The sequence below is a fragment of the Nilaparvata lugens genome, chromosome 6 (genome assembly GCF_014356525.2).
Source record: "Nilaparvata lugens isolate BPH chromosome 6, ASM1435652v1, whole genome shotgun sequence".
Taxonomy (NCBI): domain Eukaryota; kingdom Metazoa; phylum Arthropoda; class Insecta; order Hemiptera; family Delphacidae; genus Nilaparvata; species Nilaparvata lugens.
In genome coordinates this window covers 34,491,017-34,514,315 of record NC_052509.1, presented here as the reverse complement: position 1 = coordinate 34,514,315, position 23,299 = coordinate 34,491,017, and the positions used below count along the sequence as shown (strand labels likewise).

The following is a 23,299-nucleotide window of genomic DNA, read 5'->3' as shown; positions in this document are numbered from 1 at the left end:
AAGGACAAGAGTTCTCAACTTGATGCTCACTCCCTCAACAATCATTGAACACAAATGTGGGTAAATTACAAGCTCAAACTATCAATATCCCTGATAATACTGGTGATTGATTTCATGCAATACAGATCAATAACACATTTTTTTATGAGACCAACGTGCCCAGTTGAAGTTGAGGCAACTATTAAAAATCTTAGGAGCAACTGCAGTCCTGGTATTGATAGTCTAGGTAATATTGCGCTGAAGAAAATAGCCAATTTCATATCTCAACCTCTCGCTTTCATTTTTAATAGATGCTTTGAGGAGGGATATTTTCCCGAGCACCACAAATCAGCCAAAATGAAACCTCTTTCAAACAAGGTGACCCGACTAATCCCTGTAATTATAGACCGATTAGTCTTATCAGCAACCTTGCTAAAATAATGGAGAAACTAATAAAGTCAAGAGTTGTTTCTTTCTTGATTCTTAACAAAATAATCAACAAGGGCCAATTCGGTTTCCAAAATGGTAACATAAAAGTACATCTGACGCTCTAATAAAATTCATCAATACTTTATCTGATAAAATAAACTCCAATAAGAAAACTATTGCGGTCTTCCTGGATATACGCAAAGCTTTTGATACAATACCTCATAATACTTTGTTCAATAAACTAGAGTCCTAAGGTTTCAGAGGAGTCTCGCTTAAATTGTTCAAAAGCTATCTGAGTAATAGAACCCAGTCCCTAACCATAAATGATCAATCTAGTGTAACTAACTTAACTTCTTATGGTCTTCCTCAAGGTGCTGTACTTTCTCCCATCCTTTTCATACTCTATGTAAATGACTTTTTAAATTTAAGACTTCTAAACTCAACTGTGATATCCTTTGCAGATGATACTGCAGCTATTTTTCACGGTAATTCATGGAATGAAGTTCATACCATAGCTGAAAATAATATGCTTTTAATTAAGAAGTGGTTAGATAAGAATACCTTATGTTTAAATATTGAAAAAACTAATTACAACTTTCTCTGCAAATAGAGTAGGGCAGCCTAACGAGAATCAAGATTTGAGACTCCATTCTCAGTGCAATTTAAACTTGGGTAATTGTGATTGTCCCACCATTAAAAAAGTCAATAATACTAAGTACTTGGGAATCATAATTGATGAAAACCTTAAATGGGATGTTCATATTAAATACATATGTAGAAAAATGAGATATTTATCTTTTAAATTTTACCAAGTTAACAGAATTCTTAATGAGAGCCACCTGAAAATGATGTATCATGCTCTAGTAAAATCAATTCTGCAGTATGGCATAGTTGTTTGGGGAGGCTGTTTCAACTGTCATATTGCTGAATTATTTGTAGCACAAAAACTGATTATTAAAACTATATTAAGCAAACCCAAGTTCTATCCAACGGATATGGTTTTTATAGTGATTTTGAGGTCATGACTATACGTAAATTATACATAAAAACCGTAATTGAGTACTTAATAAAATATAGATCCGATTTTCCTCTCACATTAAACTCTTCACTTAATTATTATAATCTAAGGGCCACTGCTAACAAATATGTAACCTATAACACTAATATTGAATGTATGGAGGCAGTTAATTTACATAGGTACTAATAGTATATTTCGCACCTAGGGCCGAAAATGAGACTTTTCCGGCTTGAAATCGGTTTCTAGAGAACATTGAGAGCCAGAAAAACATTTTTGCCCGAGGTGCGACCGCTATTTTTCGTCACACAGAAAAATAAACAATATAATATATATGAGAATAATTGTCTATTAAGCACTTCCGAAAGCAGAAGTGGAAGGTCATAGCTCTAGCAAATCTGAATATCAGGAAATTGTCCAAGTATTTTTATTTTTTATTCTGATTTGTCTAAATAACCTAAAAGATTATGTTCAATTATGTGGGAGGTTGAGTTTATACTGTTTTATTCTTTCAAATGACAATATGATGATATTATTATAAATGTTTTAATTATTGAATGATAAACACAAATAATGAAAAGTTTTAGGTCATAGCTCTAGCAAATCTGAATATCAGGAAATTGTCCAAGTATTTTTATTTTTTATTCTGATTTGTCTAAATAACCTAAAAGATTATGTTCAATTATGTGGGAGGTTGAGTTTATACTGTTTTATTCTTTCAAATGACAATAAGATGATATTATTATAAATGTTTTAATTATTGAATGATAAACACAAATAATGAAAAGTTTTTGATCAGCTGTTTAAGCACACTTGAAATTTGGCCAATCTGAATGTCAACGGAAGTTTAGGTTGGAAGTTCTATCCTACTCTGAAAATCGAATTATTCTAATAGTTTATAATATATATCTTATCTGTATTTTATTCATCCAAATAAAATGATAGTATATTATTGCAGAATACTTTATTGAATTCTAGAAGCATAAAATGATTCCGTTTATCCACCATGTTCCGTGATAAACGCAGTTCTAGGAGGTTTGAGGTAAGATTCTATTATAATCAGAAAATTGAATTTGAATAGTTTATAATATCTTATTTGTATAACATTCATCCAAATAAAATGGTAGTATCTTATTGCAAAATACTTTATTCAATTCTAGAAGTATAATCTGATTCCGTTTCATAAACTATTACATAGTTTACATATATATAGTTTACAAACATAAACACGTTCACATCAAATCAGAATCAGCTGACTTCAAGGTTATTTTACAGCCCTAGGGCCGTAAAAATGTTACCGGCCTGGTCAGAAAACAATCACTTTCGGCCTCCATATGACGCACGTAAACCAGCTCATTACATCCAAGTGGGGCGAAAAATAATAAACCTCATTCCAAATCACTTTCTCATGGACAATAAAGTCAGCGGAAAAATTAAACAGGATATACAAAACTGGACATACAGTAATTTCTTTTTCCATTTAGATATATGACTCGAGATTTCTGCTCCAGCATTGTTTTTTCATTCGTTTTTTTCATTTTTCAGTGGACTCGCTTACCTTTATTTTGAGTACCTATTCCTCTGTTTTCTTCCTTCCCCCCATTTCTCCCTTCCCTTTTTTCCTCATCACTTCTCTCTTCTCTTCTTTGCCTGCCTATAACATGAGAAACCATAGTTGGCTAGGTATCTTCCTCTCTTTTTTCTCTCCTCGAACACACCCAACCACAAAGCCCATGGTTTTTCATATTTGTAAAATTTTATTGTATTTTATTTGTTTTGTGATTCTTTGTTATTTTGTTTTGTGTGTATTTAATAAATTGAAATTAAGAATCTATATGCAAAATTTCAAGTTGATCAGTCCAGTAGTTCAGACTTAAGACATGCGTCAAAAATTATTTTTCCTATCCCGTACTAATATAAGCAAGCTCTCTACTTTATTATAGTATAGATTGGTGAGCCTGAAAAGATCCTATCCACCTGAGTAAGTTTTGTTCTGGTTGCCAAAACAGACAAAACCAGACATCTTTTGGGGAAAATTATTCAACTCTACCCACTTTTTCGTGAAATAATAATGTTCAATGTTCTTACCAACAAAAATCGATGGCAAGTGGAAAATATTTATAAAGGTATCACTTTTTGTGAGTTAGTATATGCTGTAGTATTTATTTAAATGAATAGGATATTGAAATTACAGAATCTATTCCAGTCAACTTATTGGTTAGTTGGTGAAATTAATATTATTAGTTTAAAAATAACCAAGTAATTATAGTTTCAAAAGGAAATAATTGTCATGATACTGAGTTCTTGGTCAACAATATTTTAATATTGAAATTTATCCAATCATTAATTTTTCAGAAATTATTCTATTTGCATTAAACATTATTTATCGATTCCTATATATGTATAATTCATGACAATGAATTGTTCAAAATGTAGATTATGAGAAGAGGCCTGTACTGTATTAATATTCGCGAAAGTATACTCATGTTTTCCACTTGTGATGGATAGCCAAAATTGGACCGCAAGCTGCACGGCGAATTTTAATCGAGAATCGAGGGCTCTGATTGGCTAAAAAGTTCAGCGTTCGGCGAACGGCGTGGAGAACGTTTGAAAGAGCGGCTAGTGGGACGTTGAACGGTTCGGAGAACTTTGCGGCGGTTGTCTAACAGCTGAGTGTTAAAATTATGAAATTACAGAAAAATGAAATTAATAGAAATTACAGAAAAGAAATTACAGTGTAGTTAAATTACGATTCGCTACACTGTTCGAGGTTCGGTTCGGCATGTGTGGAAATACCTTTATATCGATTTGAGATATAGCTCCGTATCTGGTGTAGGTATTATCGATGTTGAAATTATTGATAGTAAATCAAATTACACATAATTATGTTTTTCAGAACCTAAAGTGTTATGTTTAATATTAGTCCAGTCAATATAGACATGAAAAGGGGAATGTTCTTTCAATATAATAATCTAGTTCTGATTTTTCTATATATTGTTTGGATACATTAGAGAAGTCCAGAACCAGTTTTTGCATGCGAAATTTCCTCATGCTAGATACAGAATGGCCCAAACACCTCGTATTTTCGGTCGCTTATTTCCGCCAAATCCAGTCGTCGGACAGTTAAATTTGCTCTCGCGTTTTTCAGATTATAAAATTCTGAATAAAATGAAATCACTTGGAGCTCTCTATATGCAATGTGTTCTGAGTCACAAAAACGAGTAAAATTTCAACAAAGTAATGAATTTTAGTTTTCAATCAACAATATCTTCTGATTGCTACAATTCTAATGTATAATCCAAAATCCCTTAAGGCGTAATTTTGTTCACTCTCCGGTCTCAGGTTGAAGAGCACAAAATTAGGGATTTTGAATTGTACACTTAAATTCTGGCAATTGGAGGATATCGAAAATTTTGCATGAAAAATTGGTTCTAGACTCTAGACTTCTCTAATGTATCGAAACAATATATTGAAAATCAGAACTACAATATATATTGCAAACACCAATGTATATACCGGTAGTGACTGGACTGTAATGTTTCAAAGGGTAAAGGGTAAGTTTAGGAGTTTCGTTTTTTCTTCTAAATTGCCTTTTTTATATTATTCAAAATACATAGTTATAATCGTATAATGGTGCTACATTTTGATGAATAACATACTTTTGCACTTTTGAAATTGTTATTTAAGAATATTATATTTTTCCAAATCAACCCCCCTTCTAAAAAAACCCCATAAACCCTCCCCCCCCCAACACCTATATTTTCACATATTAAACATGTGTTCTAACCAGCGAGGAAAACTGGGCAAATGTGAAATATACAGGAAATGTACGGGAATTTTCTGAGCCTGATTCAGTGGACACTCCGTATAAGGATTAAGTTAACACGGCTTAAGTCAACTCACTAATGCTCATTCAATAAATTTAATTTAATTGAAAATAACTGAATAATAGTTACAGAACAGAGTTAAAACGAATATATAATAATAACAACAATATTATTATTATATTCAATTCTATTAATATAATATTATATAATATTAATTCTATTATTATTTATTATTATTACTTTCATTGACACAATATTTACTCTATTATTATTGTTTTAATTGTCATGATTATAATAATATAATATAATATTTGTACTAATAATAACAACGTTATTATTATTAGTACAAAGCTATGCAAAAGTTATAAAATCAAAATAATTTGTTATTATGACAATTAAAACAATAATAATAGAATAAATAGACTTATATTAGAACAAGAACCCCAGCAATAATAAGAATTCAATCATGGCAATATATTCAATACCCTCTAGAATATTATATAAAGAGATGACAATTTGGAAAGAGGATGATGATGATGATGAGGAGGAGGAGGAGGAGGAAGAGGAATAAGAGGAGGATCTTGTGGTTGTAGAGGGGGTGGTGGAGGTGGAAGAGGATGATGAGAACACGACATAATAACAGTACGAGAAAGGTCAAAACGATGACATCATAATCAGTGAGTTCCGAGTTAGCGACTTCCAAAGTTAGCCAATTCCAATTCTCCACAATTTTCTGGCCAGAATCAGCGGGTTCAGAGTCAGCCAATTCTGTTGGCGACAGAATCAGTGAGTTCCAAGCCAGCCACTTCCATAGTTAGCCAAATCCCAGTTAGCCAATTCTGCGTTCCCCTATGGAGTTATGTTATGGGGGAACAGTAGCAATGCAAAAAAGATACTTATCCTGCAGAAAAAGGCTATCAGGATAATTTATTGCAAACTTGCAGCAGAGAGATTCTTGTAGAGAGAGCTTTACTGATCTTGAAATTATGACTGTACCTTCATTGTACATTTATTACAATTTAATTCATGTTAAAAAAACCTAGTCGATTTTGCTCGAAATAGCTTTAATCACAATTATAATACTAGATCGAACTCTGATCTTCTGACTCCCTATAAAAGATTATCTAAGACTCATAAAAGCCATAAGTACCAGAGATGTGTAAACCGGCGTCCACACTATGCCACGTTTGGCTTTTGGCATGCCAAAAGCCAAAAGACAACGCAGCAAACCCGATTTTGGCTTGCCGTCTACACCTGACGTTGGCATTGAGTTTGGCATTCAGTGATTCAGTCGCAAAATGTCTGCCGAGGACGATGTACTAGTTGCTTTAGGTGCGTTTATAATTATTTCCGAAAACAGTGTGCGTAAACGTCGCAAACGATGGTATTGTTTTATAGGTATTGTCACCTGGTCATATGGGACATATATATGATTCATATATTTATCTCATATTGATCAGGATTTTAGAGTTTTATTTTACGAAAAGTTTAATGAACGGTGTTTCTGCCTTTGAACAGTTTTGTCATCGACAGAAAGATTGTTTATTTCACTTGTTATCAAAATTATTGTAGTTTCTCTTTTGTTTTTGAAAACAAACGTGCTCGGCTTGTGCGACTGATAAAAACATGTATTTGAAATGGCTTCATGTTGGCATTGACTGAGTTATATATTAATACCCAAAAATTTTACTAGTGTGTGTGTGAGCTCGTTCGTTAGGACTGAGAGTAAAAGTCCGGCTGTTCTGGTGAAGGGGATAGATTTTATTCTTGTTTTATAATACAGTTTTCCTGTCACAGTTCGGGCAGTTTAAAGAGAATTGTATTATTGAAGAAGAAGGGATCTGAACCCACTTCATTAGATCAGTTTTTTATTTATTTTTCATTATTAATTAACGTCGCGATTAACCAGTGGATGCCAAATTGGGGGCCATTATTCAAAAAGGTAGGTGACTACTGAGTCATTGTTTTAAAATTTCCATTTTCACAACAAATTTAATCTTCACTAGCAGCCAAGCGAGTAGCCCTTGAAATATTCATATTTTTATTGTTATTTCATAATTTATAATTATAATTCTAATTTTTTTTGTACAAATAATTTATTGTTTTGTTTTAATTATCAAAACCAGTACGATCATTTCTTGTTTTCATTTCCCCACCTTTACATACTCGGTGTAGGCACATATTGTTTACATAATTGGTGGAGGTTTATCCTGCCGTCCATATATTGCTTACATAATTGGTGGAGGCTCCAAGGGTTTTTAATCCAGCTTTTAAAATTTGGACTTTTCCGGTTACCTCATTGAAGATTCAATTTTTGTGGTTGCATTTTTCATTATTAAAATAATTATATGTTTTTATTTCAGTGAAATTATGGGTGAAGTAGTTGAGTATAAACCTTACGGGGCTCTAGAAACAGTTAGTAGGATGAATTTCGAGGATTTATTGAATTGGAATATTGTGGAACAATAATTGATTGCTAATAATGGATTTTAACGGATGGAGAATGATAATTATAATTGAACAGATTAATTTTGAGATTCACGATATTGGAAGATTTACGATTATTGATTTGGAGATTTTGAATTGTAAAAGCTTTGGCAATTGAAGATTTTGTATGATTGCAAGATTTATTATCAATTCTTATTAGAAAGAATTGGATATTTATGATGATATGAGAAATTGATGATTATTAAGATATGATTGAATAGGATAAATTTATTATTATTGGAGAGATATCGATAATTGAGATATGGGGAATTTATGATTATTGAAACCAGATTAATTGGAAATTTATTATTTATTATTGAATAAAATTGGATTGGAACAGATTAACAATGGAAAAACTTAGACCGTTACTATTACCGAAATTTTTTGATGGAAAAGATGAAGAATTTGACATTGATGATTTTTTCAACTATTTTGAAAAGGTTGCCTTAGCGAACGGTTGGGATGAAAAAGATAATTTATTATACTTGCGGTTTTGTTTGAAAGGAAGTGCTGAGAAATATTTTGACGTTATTGAGAATGATTTGACTCGACAGGACAAATTTGAATATATGCCAGTGAAAGAAAATTGGTTAATTTCTATCGATCTCCTCTCAAATTGTGGAAACTAGAAAAGGAATTAGATACTTGTAGCATGGAATTTGAAGAAGATGGTAGAGATTTTGTAGCACGAGTCTTATCCCTATGTAGAAAAGTAGATTCGAATATGCATGAATCTCGGATTATCAGGATAATTTTAAGAGGTTTGTCTTCAAATATATTTGAAAGAATTATAATGTTATCAAATAGTACTATTGTAGAATTGTATAAAAATATTGAGAAATATGAATTATCATGTCAGTATTTGAATGAGTGGAAATTTGGACAGGTGCAAGTAATTAATGATATTATGGAACCCGAATTTGAAGAACTATTGGAAATCGGAAATGAGTTTGAAAAAGAGAATTGTTTAGAAAATGCTATTATCTGTGATGATTTTGATTCTTGTAATTATTATGTTTCAAATGAAGTGGATGTATATTGTCATGTTAGTAACTTCGAGATTGAAAATGGGTTGGATGAAGTTCTTATTTGTAATGATTGTGATTTGAATGAGGAAGATATAATTTACAAAGAGGATAAAGATATGGAAATGATTAAGAAAGAGTTATCAGATTTATCGGAAAGTGATTTGGATTTCTCTTTTACGATTGATAACAGGCCGATTGAAAATTGTGTGAACTCTGGTATGTGTAATGATTGTGAATCTAGAGGAGTCAGGATGCATCAGAATGTAGTCTCGTGAATAATAGGACTAATAGAAAAAGAAGACGTAAGAAATGTAAAGTTTGTGTAAACATAATCATTTTACACGGAATTGTTTTTACAACGTTAATTATGCTTATCGGGTTTATAAAAGGATGCATAGAATTTGTGAAAAAGAAGGCTATGATATTAGAGTGTGTTCTTTTGATGGCAGAAATAAGTTTTCGGAAAATGCTAGACGAAGAAAGCATATTTTACTGATAGGACACAGGAGTTTAGTACTAGGCATATTGATGAAAATGTTTTAGACGGCGGTCCATCAAATATTGATAGTTCAAGGAATGATCTTGTAGATATTAAAATTAATTATAGCCAGAAATGTGAATCAGCGATTTGTGTGAACAGTGAAGGTGAAAATACAGAATCAGATTTGAATTATTGTAATTATCCGAAAGATATGAAGAATAATAAAATTGAAACTGATGGAATTGTTATTAATGAGAGTTCGGTAGAGAATATGATGACATAATTTTGAATAGTTTGGAAAGCGTGTCCCAGTTAAGCGTTAATAGCGATGAAATATTATTGAAACATAATTCTGGAAAGGTTTGAAAAACGAACTCAGACTCAGCAGACTCAGCGAAAGTATTACATGAGACAATATTGCTAGTAGAACGAGGCCTTTTAGCTGATTTGCAGTGTCATTCATGAAGAAACGCTGACTGTTTGGGACTAATACATCATTCGATGTCAGATAAATTGAAAATAATCATTGTCCGATATTGAGAACGATTTTTTTGAATTCTCTTTTGTCATTACGAGCGAAGAAGCACTTCTCTACAGAATCAACTTATTAGAGATGATGCGCAAGGTCCGTGAGAGATTACCGGAGATATTAAGAGAAGTGCAGGAAAAACAAAAAGATAGTTTTGATAAAAGACATAGATTAGTAGCTTTCAATAAAGGAGATAAAGTTCTAGTTTCGTATCCTAGGTATCAGGCTGATACTTGTAAAAAATTCAATAATCCTTTTCATGGGCCTTTTGTGGTATCAAGGAAGTTATCTGATTTAACTATGAAGTGTTATTAGAAAAGCGGGGAAAGATGTTCCAGAAATTATTCATGTAAGGAGAATGAAACTTTTTCATGAACGAAAGTCATAGCAAGGTGTGGAAAAGTGGAAAAAGTTTTATTTCAATCATTATACCATAATAATGTCGTCTGTAATCTAGATATTGAGTTTTTTTTTTCGTTGGATGATAGTCATGTGACAGGTGAATTAATTTTGGGATTTTATGATTTTTTCTCACTGAGCTTGTAGGTAGTGATAATTTCAATCGTTCATGTCCAATAAAATTTTTCGATTAGGGCAGTAGTTTTCGAGTTAGGTATTTTCAATAATTTTCAAAAATTTTCTTTTTGGGATTTTGTGATTTTTTTTCTCTATATAAAGTTTTGTTTTAGTATTTTGAAACATATTCTGGAAATTCAATGTAATTCACCGAACGAATCTGTTGTGAAGGAAGTTTTTCAAACGACGATTTTGATAGCGTTCGATATTGATTGACTTCTACTAAATTTTTGCTCTACTGGCTGTCAAGAGGCGAAATTATCGAAAAATTCAGAAATCTCCAGTTCATGGAAAACAATTTTGTGATTTTTCGATTTTTTTTTTCGGGAATCTTATTTTTTGGGATGAGTACGTTCAACTTTGTTCTGTGAAAAATTTGTTTAGAGCAAAGGGTTTTGAGGTTTTTCATTTTATAGTTTTTGTTGGTGACCTTGTATATTAGCAAAAATTTTTTTTTTTGAATTTAAAGATGAATTTAGGTCATTCGCTTGCATTTCTAAAATGGGATAGGATATGTGAAGTAGATATTTTTGAGATATTTGAGGGTTCGTGAGTTATTTCAATAGGTAGTAAATTTTCGGCTACAGTCAGACACGGATTTTGAATTTCGCGCGTTTCTGCTGAATGGTTATCTACTGATTTTGAATTTCGCGCGTTTTTGCTGAATGATTATCTGCTATTTTTCTAGGGTTTATGTTGGGATTTCATTTTGGTTTCATGATATTTGATGGATAGTTGTATTCTACATATATTGGATTTTGGTTTTCAGTTATGATGAGTCCGATGAGTTCTTTTTTTTTACGATTTATGATGATTACAAGGTATGCGGCGTATCTTGATTGTTAGTCTAGAAATTTCAGACAAATTCGGAAAAAGTCGATTTTCGAAAAAAAATTTTATTGCAGTTTCATATTTTCTTAGCATAGATTTTAGCATTGCGATAATTATAATTTTGTTTAGGGCAAAGGGTTCTGAGATATTTCACTTTAGAATTTTGGCCCTTTGGATTTTCTATTTCATATATTAAGGTTATGAATAAGTTTTATTGAAATATTTCAAGGGTTATTAAAGGTAGATATTTTGTTGATAGAATTCATGAATTGAATATTTGAATTTGTTGTCATAAGGTGTTGATATTTAAGGTTTAATGGTGATAGTCATTTTTTTAAGTCATATTTTTTTGAAGTTATGCGCTATATTAAAGTCCCTAAGAGAATTTTTGTAAATATTATTCGTAATTATTTATCATTTCATCATTGTTTATCAGAATTGATTATAATATTTATGGATTTATCATCCAGTGGTTGAATAATAGGATTATATTTTATTTATTTGATCTGTTTTCGATGGGGTCTTATGATTCAAGCCTATAATTATAAGTCCTCGTAAAATTTTATTAAAGTATTATTACTGATTATTGTTGCTGGAGGTGAAGTCCATATTTTTCAATGGTAATATAGACCAAACTTATTGTCCATGGGTTATAATAAACGGTTATAGGGGAATTTTTTAGCTATGGATAGCAGAGTTTCAGTTTTATACGTTTATATCTTTGAATTGAATTTCGTTTTATAATTTTTTTCTCAGTATAAACTAATGATTACTATATTCTTGATTATATTTCATGATAATATTTGAGTTTCATTGTGTCATGGTTCTAATATTAATGGTTTTGAGTAGAAAAATTTTTTTCTTTGGCACAATAGGTTGAGTTTAGGGCTTATTATTATGGTTGAGTTTCTATTTTCAGAAGTGATTTTTGGTAATCATTGTAGAACCATGTTTTACGATATAGAATCAGTTATTATAGAAGAGGGTTTATTATTCCATGGTTACATATTTATAATTTTAGGGTACAGTTACCTATGAAAATTGGTATTTGGCTGGGTTTTACATTTAATTTCACAGTTGCATTATTGATTTTGTATTGATTTTACAGTTATGACTAACCATGTTATATTTCATAGTCATTATAATTATATCTTAGTTATTTCAAATTATGGTTATTCCAGGAAAATGAACAGGAAATATGGTTGATGGATAGTTTACCATTTTATGATAACCAAATGGTCATGTTTCATTCACATAATTACATATTCTGATTACATGTTACATTTTTGTAATATAACATTATCACTGATATAACTTTCTTTTTTTCTCGATAAATCATGGTACGTTTAATATTTGGTGCCACGAAAAAGTACAGTAATGTAATTCATTGTTTTGTTATTTTATTTTTGCGTTTGTACTGATGTGACCTACGTTAAGAAAGTGCAATTGTCACGTATTTTTGTTTAGTTGTCAATCTTGTTATTCATATCCAGGGCAAGGTCGTTCATTGAGTGACAAACGTTGTTATTGATACTTTTAAACGTTCACTAATAGAAATTCATAATGAAGCTGTTATAAGACAATTATATTTTTGATGGATGAATATTTTATTCACTTTTATTTTGACTTGAATTTCTTTCTCAATAAAAATATAACTAGAGTATAAGTTTCTTATATTCTGATGATTTATTGTATGATTGTGATTTTGTTTTCATATGACTCATATATTGTTCTGATTTCAGAATTGTTCCAGTATATATATAGGCCTATGCACTTCTAATAAATTGTATCATTTCTAGGTTTCTGATTAATAATATATGCTAACCAGCCAGTCCAGTTGTTAATTGTAATATTCACGTCGAGTTTATTAATATTATTGTAAACGTTTCTCTTGATTTTTTTTTTATTACGATTCATTTGCGGTTGCTTCAAGTAGAGTTTTTTTTGTTTGTAAGAGGTTCTGTTACGCATAAACATGTCAATTATGGTACATTTTGCGTCATTTCTCATTCTCACGACTTTCACGGCGCAACTGGAGGCAGTCAGGGTCTTCGCGGGAGTTTTCTACAAGGAGCTACGTCACGCTGTAGCGTATGAATCATCGGTTCCACTAACATACGAGGTAGATTTCCCGGCAGCTCAGCTCGACATCTTGCAGGCGGAAAGGGTGTTCTGGCCTAACTGTCAACAAGAGGATTGCAGTTTAGCGGATGCGGTAGAAGTTTTGTATAATTCTACAAACGGAATTCTTCGCAACAGTCATGCTGCTTTCAACTCTTCAATTCGTTTGGGACTCAAGCTTCACGAAAGACCAGAGCGATCGATGTTGTCGGCGATTTTCTTCATTTTTGTTGCGCAGTCGCGACGGATGGGGAACTTCATAAGCTGGAATTCAACGAAAAACATGTAGCTGATCACCTCAACGCATTCCAAGGGTTGGTTGCTGACGACCACAAAGATTTAATTCGGATTTCTCGCAACTTGAGGCAGTTTGCTGGAAATTTTTCTCAGCAATTTCACGATGCGTATAGCAAATTAACAGACAGTATGAGATTATTCGTACAACAGAATGTATCGGAGGAGAAAACACTGTTCACAAACCAGTTATTAACTTACATTTTTCACCTCTACTCACATGTAAATATTTTATCACGGCAGGAATTCATAAATACTGCGAAGGAACGCTGTGATAAAAAGCTTTTACCCTTTTCGCTGGTACACCCCAATTTATTACGTTCAGATCTCTTCAGATTGGAGAAAGGATATAAGTCGAAAGGACACCAGTTAGCTATACCTCTATCGGATTTGCAGCGATATTTTGATCTTCCACTTACGACTTGCGTGGTGAAGGAGAACTCCATGGTGCTTAGTTTAAAAGTACCATTGGTCAGCATCGGCGGACAGTTTCAATTGCACAAGTATGTGAGGACACCTATGTATTTCGACGGCCAGATTTGTCAGCTTCAGCAGCAGGATTTCGTTTTGGCGCGGAGACAGGAGGACGGTGAGATTCAGGTCATCTCGGGAGATCATCTCTCTTCTTGTCGGGCACAGGACGATTTCTTATGCTATCTTCCGCGGCTGGTGCATGGAGGACATATGTCATCAAGATGTATGCATCACTTGTTTGCGGTGACAGAGCTGAAGGACATCCAACAATATTGCAGTTTAAGCTGTCGTCCAGCTAAGCAGGAGTTGGAGATCGTCGAATTTTCGCCTTCGGAGTATATCGTCGCGAATATACAGGCCAACACTACAGTCACTTGCGAGGGAGGTTCGTTTCATCATCTTCAACCTATTCCGGGAGCAATGTATGTGGTTTTACCCTGTCATTGCGAGATTTCGGTCGGCGGGAGAATAATGGTGAGAAAGACTTTTCCATGTGACGCAAATGTTGATAAACAACCTCAGGTTCTCCATTACTTACCTTTGCATTGGGTTAAGTTTAATTCGTTGAAAATTGATGTTTTGCAACCGCATTTCAATCCTAATTTTGTTAATTTTAGCGAAATTTTAAAAACTGATATAGATATAAAGGTTCCGGAATTTACAGTTCAAGACGTAATATCGTCAGATATATTTCACAAAGTAGATCTTCCAAATTCTTGGGGAGATGTTGTAAATTCCTCTAGTTTTGTTTTTTATATTATTTGGCTGGTTAGGGTTTTTAACTTTATTCTGTGCATATTTAGGCATCAAGTTGTATGTGTGTAAATTATCTGCTGTAACGGTAGCACAACCCAAGATACATATAATCGATAGTTAGGAGTTATATAGTTACTTTTTGATGGATTAACTGTTTTATTGTTTTTTTTTCTTGACTATAATTATAGTTATGAGTCATAATGTACTTATAAAGTTTTTTTTTTTTTTTTTTCTCGATTTTTATTGCAGCTTTTGAAGTAGTTCAATGTTGATTCACAAATAAATTATTGTCAATTGAGATTTTCTTTTCATAATAAGTTGAATATTCATGTATATTAATGTGTATAATATTGAAAGTTAGTTTCATATATAATCAATGTTATTGTGCAGCATAGTTTCATTTTTGATTTTGATTTGAATGTTTGTAATTTAGTTTGAGTAACCTACCTTTCTATGTAAATGTTTGATTTCAATGTATAGTAGCATTATCAAGTCAATCAGGCACACGTTTGTTTCCGGAGTATATTATTTTGTTTAATCATTATTTATTTTTTTTTTTTTTGTTCCCCTCTTGACTACAGACTCAGGGACGAGTCTTTCAGCGGGATGGGTGATGTGTCACCTGGTCATATGGGACATATATATGATTCATATATTTATCTCATATTGATCAGGATTTTAGAGTTTTATTTTACGAAAAGTTTAATGAACGGTGTTTCTGCCTTTGAACAGTTTTGTCATCGACAGAAAGATTGTTTATTTCACTTGTTATCAAAATTATTGTAGTTTCTCTTTTGTTTTTGAAAACAAACGTGCTCGGCTTGTGCGACTGATAAAAACATGTATTTGAAATGGCTTCATGTTGGCATTGACTGAGTTATATATTAATACCCAAAAATTTTACTAGGTGTGTGTGAGCTCGTTCGTTAGGACTGAGAGTAAAAGTCCGGCTGTTCTGGTGAAGGGGATAGATTTTATTCTTGTTTTATAATACAGTTTTCCTGTCACAGTTCGGGCAGTTTAAAGAGAATTGTATTATTGAAGAAGAAGGGATCTGAACCCACTTCATTAGATCAGTTTTTTATTTATTTTTCATTATTAATTAACGTCGCGATTAACCAGTGGATGCCAAATTGGGGGCCATTATTCAAAAAGGTAGGTGACTACTGAGTCATTGTTTTAAAATTTCCATTTTCACAACAAATTTAATCTTCACTAGCAGCCAAGCGAGTAGCCCTTGAAATATTCATATTTTTATTGTTATTTCATAATTTATAATTATAATTCTAATTTTTTTGTACAAATAATTTATTGTTTTGTTTTAATTATCAAAACCAGTACGATCATTTCTTGTTTTCATTTCCCCACCTTTACATACTCGGTGTAGGCACATATTGTTTACATAATTGGTGGAGGTTTATCCTGCCGTCCAGATCGTGTTTACAGTATTCTTTTCCACAACTTGCTTGTCAACTCCAAAAGTATCTGCAATTTCTTGAAGAGCATATTGTTTCTTATTTCTATCTTTGTACGCCTTCAAACGACAGTCCCACAGAACCGGACGATCACGATAAAGCTCAATAAGTTCACACACTTTGGCGTTGTTCCACTCCATGACTTAACAAGGCGCTGTCTTAGCCACAACTGGACAATGTGTGTGCCGCGCAAAGCCAACGGTAGGCACGTCCTCACTACAGGCTCTCATTGGCTTCCTTTGATGGAGACCGACACTAGAGCGATTTTCGTTGGCACGGCATTGGCACAGCGACACATGCCAACGGTCACGTCCACACTGTATTGGCTTGGCCAAATTGGCAGTGCCAAAAGCCATCCGTGGCATAGTGTGGACGCTGCTTTAATATATAATAAACTTCCTCTTGAGATAAGTTTATAAAATTCCGGTGAAAAAATTCAAATTGGTTATTAATAAATTGCTAAGACAAACCCCATTTTACAATTTAAAAGAGTTTATGAATTGTGATGTTATAGTTACCTGATTGTGTGGAAAATTTATTGAAGTTTAAATGTTGTCACAAAGTAAAATTGTGACGAGAAAATAATAAATAATATTATTGAAAGACGCTCGGCTATCAGCAAAGCTAGCCGACCGCAGAGATAAGGAAGGTACCGATGGCGCACCATCTTCCGCGCATCGAGACGATTTCCACCGCCTCTGGCGGCGGCACAACTCCATCCCCTCCACTTTGGGGGAGTATTTAAACGCCGGACGAGCCCCAGACCACAGCATTCCTCTCACAACCTTCCTGCTCCTTGTACAGCGGCCCGTTGGCTGCCGTACGTCCCCGACCTCCTGTCCTGGTACAGCGGCCTGTTGGCTGCCGTACGTCCCTAACCTTCCATCTCCCTAGGGCACAGCGGACCGTTGTCTGCCGTCCCTGTCCTTCCATCTCCCTAGGGCACAGCGGACCGTTGTCTGCCGTCCCTGTCCTCCCATTTCCCCAGGGCACAGCGGACCGTTGTCTGCCGTCCCTGACCTTCCATCTCCCTAGGGCACAGCGGACAGTTGTCTGCCGTCCCTGTCCTTCCATTCCCCCAAAGCACAGCGGACCGATGTCCGACGTCCCTGTCCTTCCATCTCCCTAGGGCACAGCGGACCGTTGTCTGCCGTCCCTGTCCTCCCATTTCCCCAGGGCACAGCGGACCGTTGTCTGCCGTCCCTGTCCTCCCATCTCCCTAGGGCACAGCGGACCGTTGTCTGCCGTACCTGTCCTCCCATTTCCCCAGGGCACAGCGGACCGTTGTCTGCCGTCCCTGTCCTCCCATCTCCCTAGGCACAGCGGACCGTTGTCTGCCGTCCCTGTCCTCCCATTCCCCCAGGCACAGCGGACCGTTGTCTGCCGTCCCTGTCCTTCCATTTCCCCAGGGCACAGCGGACCGTTGTCTGCCGTCCCTGTCCTTTCATTTCCCCAGGGCACAGCGGACCGTTGTCTGCCGTCCCTATCTTTCCATCTCCCCAGGGCACAGCGGACCGTTGTCTGCCGTCCCTATCTTCCATCTCCCCAGGGCACAGCGGACCGTTGTCTGCCGTCCCTATTCTTTCCATCCCCTCAGGGCACAGCGGACCGTTGTCTGCCGTCCCTATTCTTCCTTCTCCCCAGGGCACAGCGGACCGTTGTCTGCCGTCCCTATTCTTCCTTCTCCCCGGGCACATCGGACCGTTGTCTGCCGTCCCTATCTTTCCATCTCCCCAGGGCACAGCGGACCGTTGTCTGCCGTCCCTATTTTTCCTTCTCCCCAGGGCACATCGGACCGTTGTCTGCCGTCCCTATTCTTCCTTCTCCCCAGGGCACAGCGGACCGTTGTCTGCCGTCCCTATTCTTCCTTCTCCCCAGGGCACAGCGGACTGTTGTCTGCCGTCCCTATCTTTCCATCTCCCCAGGGCACAGCGGACCGTTGTCTGCCGTCCCTATCCTGTCTGTCCTTCCTTTTCCTACTTCACTGGAGCGGAACCGAGGCCGTAAGGCCAATACAAAATTACATCAAAGTGGTGTCATCAGAGAAAAGAGCGACCTTCACGCCGTCAGAAGCACCAGGAGGTTGTCTGCCGTCCCTATCTTTCCATCTCCCCAGGGCACAGCGGACCGTTGTCTGCCGTCCCTATTTTTCCTTCTCCCCAGGCACATCGGACCGTTGTCTGCCGTCCCTATTCTTCCTTCTCCCCAGGGCACAGCGGACCGTTGTCTGCCGTCCCTATTCTTCCTTCTCCCCAGGGCACAGCGGACTGTTGTCTGCCGTCCCTATCTTTCCATCTCCCAAGGGCACAGCGGACCGTAGTCTGCCGTCCCTATCCTGTCTGTCCTTCCTTTTCCTACTTCACTGGAGCGGAACCGAGGCCGTAAGGCCAATACAAAATTACATCAAAGTGGTGTCACAGAGAAGAGAGCGACCTTCACGCCGTCAGAAGCACCAGGAGGTGCTGTCCACGCCAGCTGAAGCACAAAGAAGAAAGAAGAGGAACTTCGACTTGCCTCCTTTCCCCGCCCATATTACGACTGAGCGAAGTCATCCAGGAGCAACACCTGGGTATCAATCACCCACCTCTGAAGCTACTCAGGGTGTACGTGATAATGTTTAATAATTTGTTGAAGAAACTTGGACTTTAATTTATTATTTTTATCTTGACGAAGCCTATTGCATGTTTGTACAATGTTTAATGACTAATAAAAATTCTTATTCTTATTCACATTGAAAGAAAAAAATCCAAGGCAATCCTTGTATTATTTTTCTTGAAAATTTTTGGGTAATATTACAGTCGTGAAATAAGGTTGATTTTTAACGCATAATTACGATAGAACTTTATTTTAAATAGACTTGCAAACTATTAATTATGAATTTAGATGTACTAATCCGTATAATTTACTCATTCCAAGACATGTATTTGCCTATTCATCTACTCCAAAACAATAACTAAGATGTGTTTGCTCAATTCAAGTCCAGAACTCAATTTTAAATCCTACCTCAGTCGAGGGTTTAAAATCACGCTGTTCTAAGTTCAGGACTTAACGATTTCGATAGATGCTTGACTGGGAAAGAGGCGAGAATCTAATTCAAGTCCTGGACTTATGAGCCCTTTACTCAGAAAGCGAAATTGTAAACTCAAGGGTCTATGTGATCTCTAAACTCCAGGGTCTATTTGAGTCCTCGACTTCGTTAAAGCTCTGACTCGGAAAGCCAATTTTCTAACTCCAGAGTTTAAAGCCAGTTAAAGTCTAGAACTTAGCTAAATCCCGAGCTCGGAAACCAATCCTTAATCTTCAACAAAACTGGAGTCAATCTCAGATATAACAGGTGGGAGAGAGTTCAATATATACCTGCTCATGTGATCAGGACGACCTTTAAAAAAATACGATCTATGAATATCCAGTCTTAGAGACCATCCATTCCTAGACCTCGTATTGCACCCATGTATATCCGATCCTCTAGCCCAGGAAGCTCTTTGTTTGAGTCCATGTAGTGCAGTCGAGTATGTATAGACAGGGAAGGGTCAGAATTTTTGCACATCCTAAAAGGTGTTCCGGGAGGTTTCCCCAGCATCAGGAGGGTGCGATTTTATACACCAATGTATAGAGAGAAATCATTTTCTTACGGTATCCTTTCTCATAGAAAAACACCTTATAACATTAATTTTATAACTTAATTCATAAAATCACTTCCGATTTTAATTATCAGTCTCTTGAAATACAGCAAAAATGTTTTGTAATCTGCATAAAGAATCGACGATTTATGAGACAACATAAGTAGAAACTTTACATTTTCTAATATAATGAAAAAAAACGAGGAATGCCTGAGTTGTTTCAATAAGGAATTCATTTTTCAAGAGCTCTAGTGGTCTTACCACGAGATCTCCTGTTGTAGCTACTATAGTTAATGAACCTTTCAACTTATTTGGTTTCTCAAAAATGATCTATTCAACCATAGGGCTAATAGAATGAAGAATCATGTTCCTTTCCAAAACTGTCTTCACAAAAACTACCTATTCACGATATAAATTAATTTTATCTATCGAAGGACCATCCAGGATTTATTATTTTCTTATTTGTCTATAATCAATACAAATTTAGAAGATATTTGTTTGAAATAACTTACATTATTGCCAGAGTGGGGAATCAGAAAGTGCGGCGAGATACTGGAGAGAATTGAATCACCTCTCAACGGCTGCTCACTCATTTGAGCGCCATCATTTTTGTTCGGAACAATTTCATCAACAGGACGAACAGGGATATCTTCTTTTGCCCCGGTCGTTGCATCCACCAGACGTTTGGAATTTTCATTTTTTGATTGTTTCTCTTTTTTCTTTGACTCTTCCAACGTTTTCTAAAAACATTAAATAAAAATTATCATTTTTTAATGAAGCTGATGTTGTATTTCAACGATATTGATTTTACTTGATTATAACTCTAAGAAATAAAAATTTGGATAATAAAAAATTGTTCAAACCGTTTTGCATTCAAAAATTTATCATACCACGCTAGGTTGATAGTGAATGAATAGAGTTTGTTGTAAATTTTAGTTTATTATTTACATTATAATACCCCAAGAACATAATTTGTAGAATACAATATTCTGCTCTGAGAGCCGAGAGATGTTGTGAACAAACATGTGCATGCGAGAGTGGATCTTGGATCAGCAAGACCGATTCATAGAAGCAATCAGCATTTTCGATAGAAGCAAAAAATGGAAACATTATACAGTGTGAATGGAAGCATTGTGAACTGATATTTACGATCTAGCAAATTGACCGCTGACATGAGTCATTCAAGGTGAGTTGACTCAATACCTACTATTACTTCAATAATATATAATAGTAATACTAATAGTAATAGAAGTAATAGTAGGTATATTGGTTGACTTTATGCATGCCAATGTAACAAGAATACAAGGTAGTGTTCATGAAAAAATGTGCAGTAACAAATCCAAACCAGCTGGTCGGTATGACGTCATTGGTGCTCTAAAAAATATCCACCCTATCTTTTCAAAGTTGAATTGAGCAACTTTGAAAGTCTTTCTCTCAAAAATTACATAATTTTCAAGTCCCATCAAAATATCCTACGATTCATACAATATTTATATTCAAGTTTTAGTCCAGGCAATGAATGCTCAAAAAAGGGTATAGAGGGAGATGTTTGGAAGACAATTTTTGACCCCGCAGTTCTGTTTAGGGTAGTGAGGAGGTGAACATATCAGAAGTCCCCACCCCTAACCACTGTGCTAAGGGGGTAGGGTGTTTTAAAGGTACCATTTTTTGGTTCCTCTCATAAAACTCAAAAACTATGTATATTAAGGATTTGACTGTCATATAACAGATAAAAGCTTACATAATTTCCTACAATATGCATCCTACAACTTTTTTTATATCTCCCCTAGTTTTCGAGATATCCGCTCTTGAATGTGTGACATTTTTGAAAAAAAACGTTTGCCACCAATTTTCTTCTATTTTTGCTCTCATAACTTTTTAAAAATCGATGGGAAAAATCAATATCGATTATGAGCTTATTAGAGCACTGAATTCTCTTTTATTTGATGTATAATTTCACACCTTTACGAATTTTCCTACACCTTTTGCAGCAGCTTCAGTGTTGAGTGTGAAATCTCCATTATTGCAACAATAGACCAATTGACAAAGGAATTTGGAGGGAATGTTTTGAACAAAATTTTTGACATTGCAGCTTTGTTGATACTAGTTGGGAGGAGAACATACCAAAAGTCCCCATTCCTAACTCATGTGCTAGGGGGATGAGGGTGGTTTAAAAGTTTCATTTTTCAGCGTTTTGCTTCCACGCTCATATCTTGAGAACAATGCGTTCAACCGAGATAATTAACAATTCAAAAATGAAGCTTGATAAATTCTCTACACTTTTTGTTCAGTAGAATTTTGTAATACTAGCAATAGTTTTGTTATAGAAGCTTCAATGCAGGGGGTGAAATTTTCATTGCTGCAACAAGTGTCAACTAAGCGGTTCCTCACCTTCAACAGAGGAGATAAAGATGCGCATTTTTTTCTATGTTCACCTACTAACTAGTCCAAATCTAGCTGCAAAGTTAAAAAATGTGTCACAGACACCCTATTCAAATGTCATTGTCAAACGATCAATATATTGTTGTAGCAATGAATATTTCACCCCCTGCATTGAAGCTTCTATAACAATGGAAGGAAAACTTGGAATAGTAAAATAATAATTCATTTCAAAGAGAATTTAATGCTCTACAAACCTACGATGAGTAATTATTCTCACGATGCATTGTTGGAGAGTTATAAGCCCTGAAAGAGCAAAACATTGGATAAAAACCTGTTATTTTAACAATTGCATACCTTCAAGAGCGAATATATCGGGAACTATTGGGAATATCACAAAATTCCACTGAACAAAAAGTGTAGAGAATTTATCAAGCTTCATTTTTGAATTGTTAGTTATGTCGGTTGAACGCATTGTTCTCAAGATATAAGCGTGGGAGCAAAACGCTGAAAAATGAAACTTTTAAACCACCCTCATCCCCTTAGCACATGAGTTAGGAATGGGGACTTTTGATATGTTCTTATCCTAACTAGTCTCAACAAAACTGCAACGTCAAAAATTTTGTTTAAAACATTCCCTCCAAATTCCTTTGTCAATTGGTCTATTGTTGCAATAATGGAGATTTCACACTCGATATTGATTTTTCCCATTGATTTTTAAAAAGTTATGAGATCAAAAATAGAAGAAAATTGGTGGCAAACGTGTTTTTTTTTCAAAAATGTCACACATTCAAGAGCGGATATCTCGAAAACTAGGGGAGATATAAAAATATTGACTAGGGGAGTAGGATGAATATTGTAGGAAATTATGTAAGCTTTAATTTGTTATATGACAGTCAAATCCTTAAGATACATAGTTTTTTGAGTTCTATGCGAGAATCCAAAAAATGGTACCTTTAAACCATCCCCACCCCCTTAGCAAATGGGGTAGGGGTGGG

General features: G+C 35.1%; 1 protein-coding gene across 7 annotated transcripts in view; it reads right to left on the bottom strand.

The window, feature by feature from the left end:
• LOC111063252 overlaps positions 1 to 23,299 on the bottom strand; it is a 182,764-nt gene that overhangs the window by 125,154 nt on the left and 34,311 nt on the right. For 6 of the 7 annotated variants that reach the window (XR_005571618.1, XR_005571619.1, XM_039430681.1 and 3 more), the window contains exon 3: positions 20,435 to 20,662. The exons of the other annotated variant lie outside the window; for it this stretch is intronic. Coding sequence is in view for 4 of the 6 variants with exons in the window: in XM_039430681.1 (XP_039286615.1) it covers positions 20,435 to 20,662 (228 nt within the window). In the remaining 2 variants the exon portion in view is untranslated. The remainder of the gene's footprint in view (positions 1 to 20,434; positions 20,663 to 23,299) is intronic. 7 annotated transcript variants of the gene reach the window in all.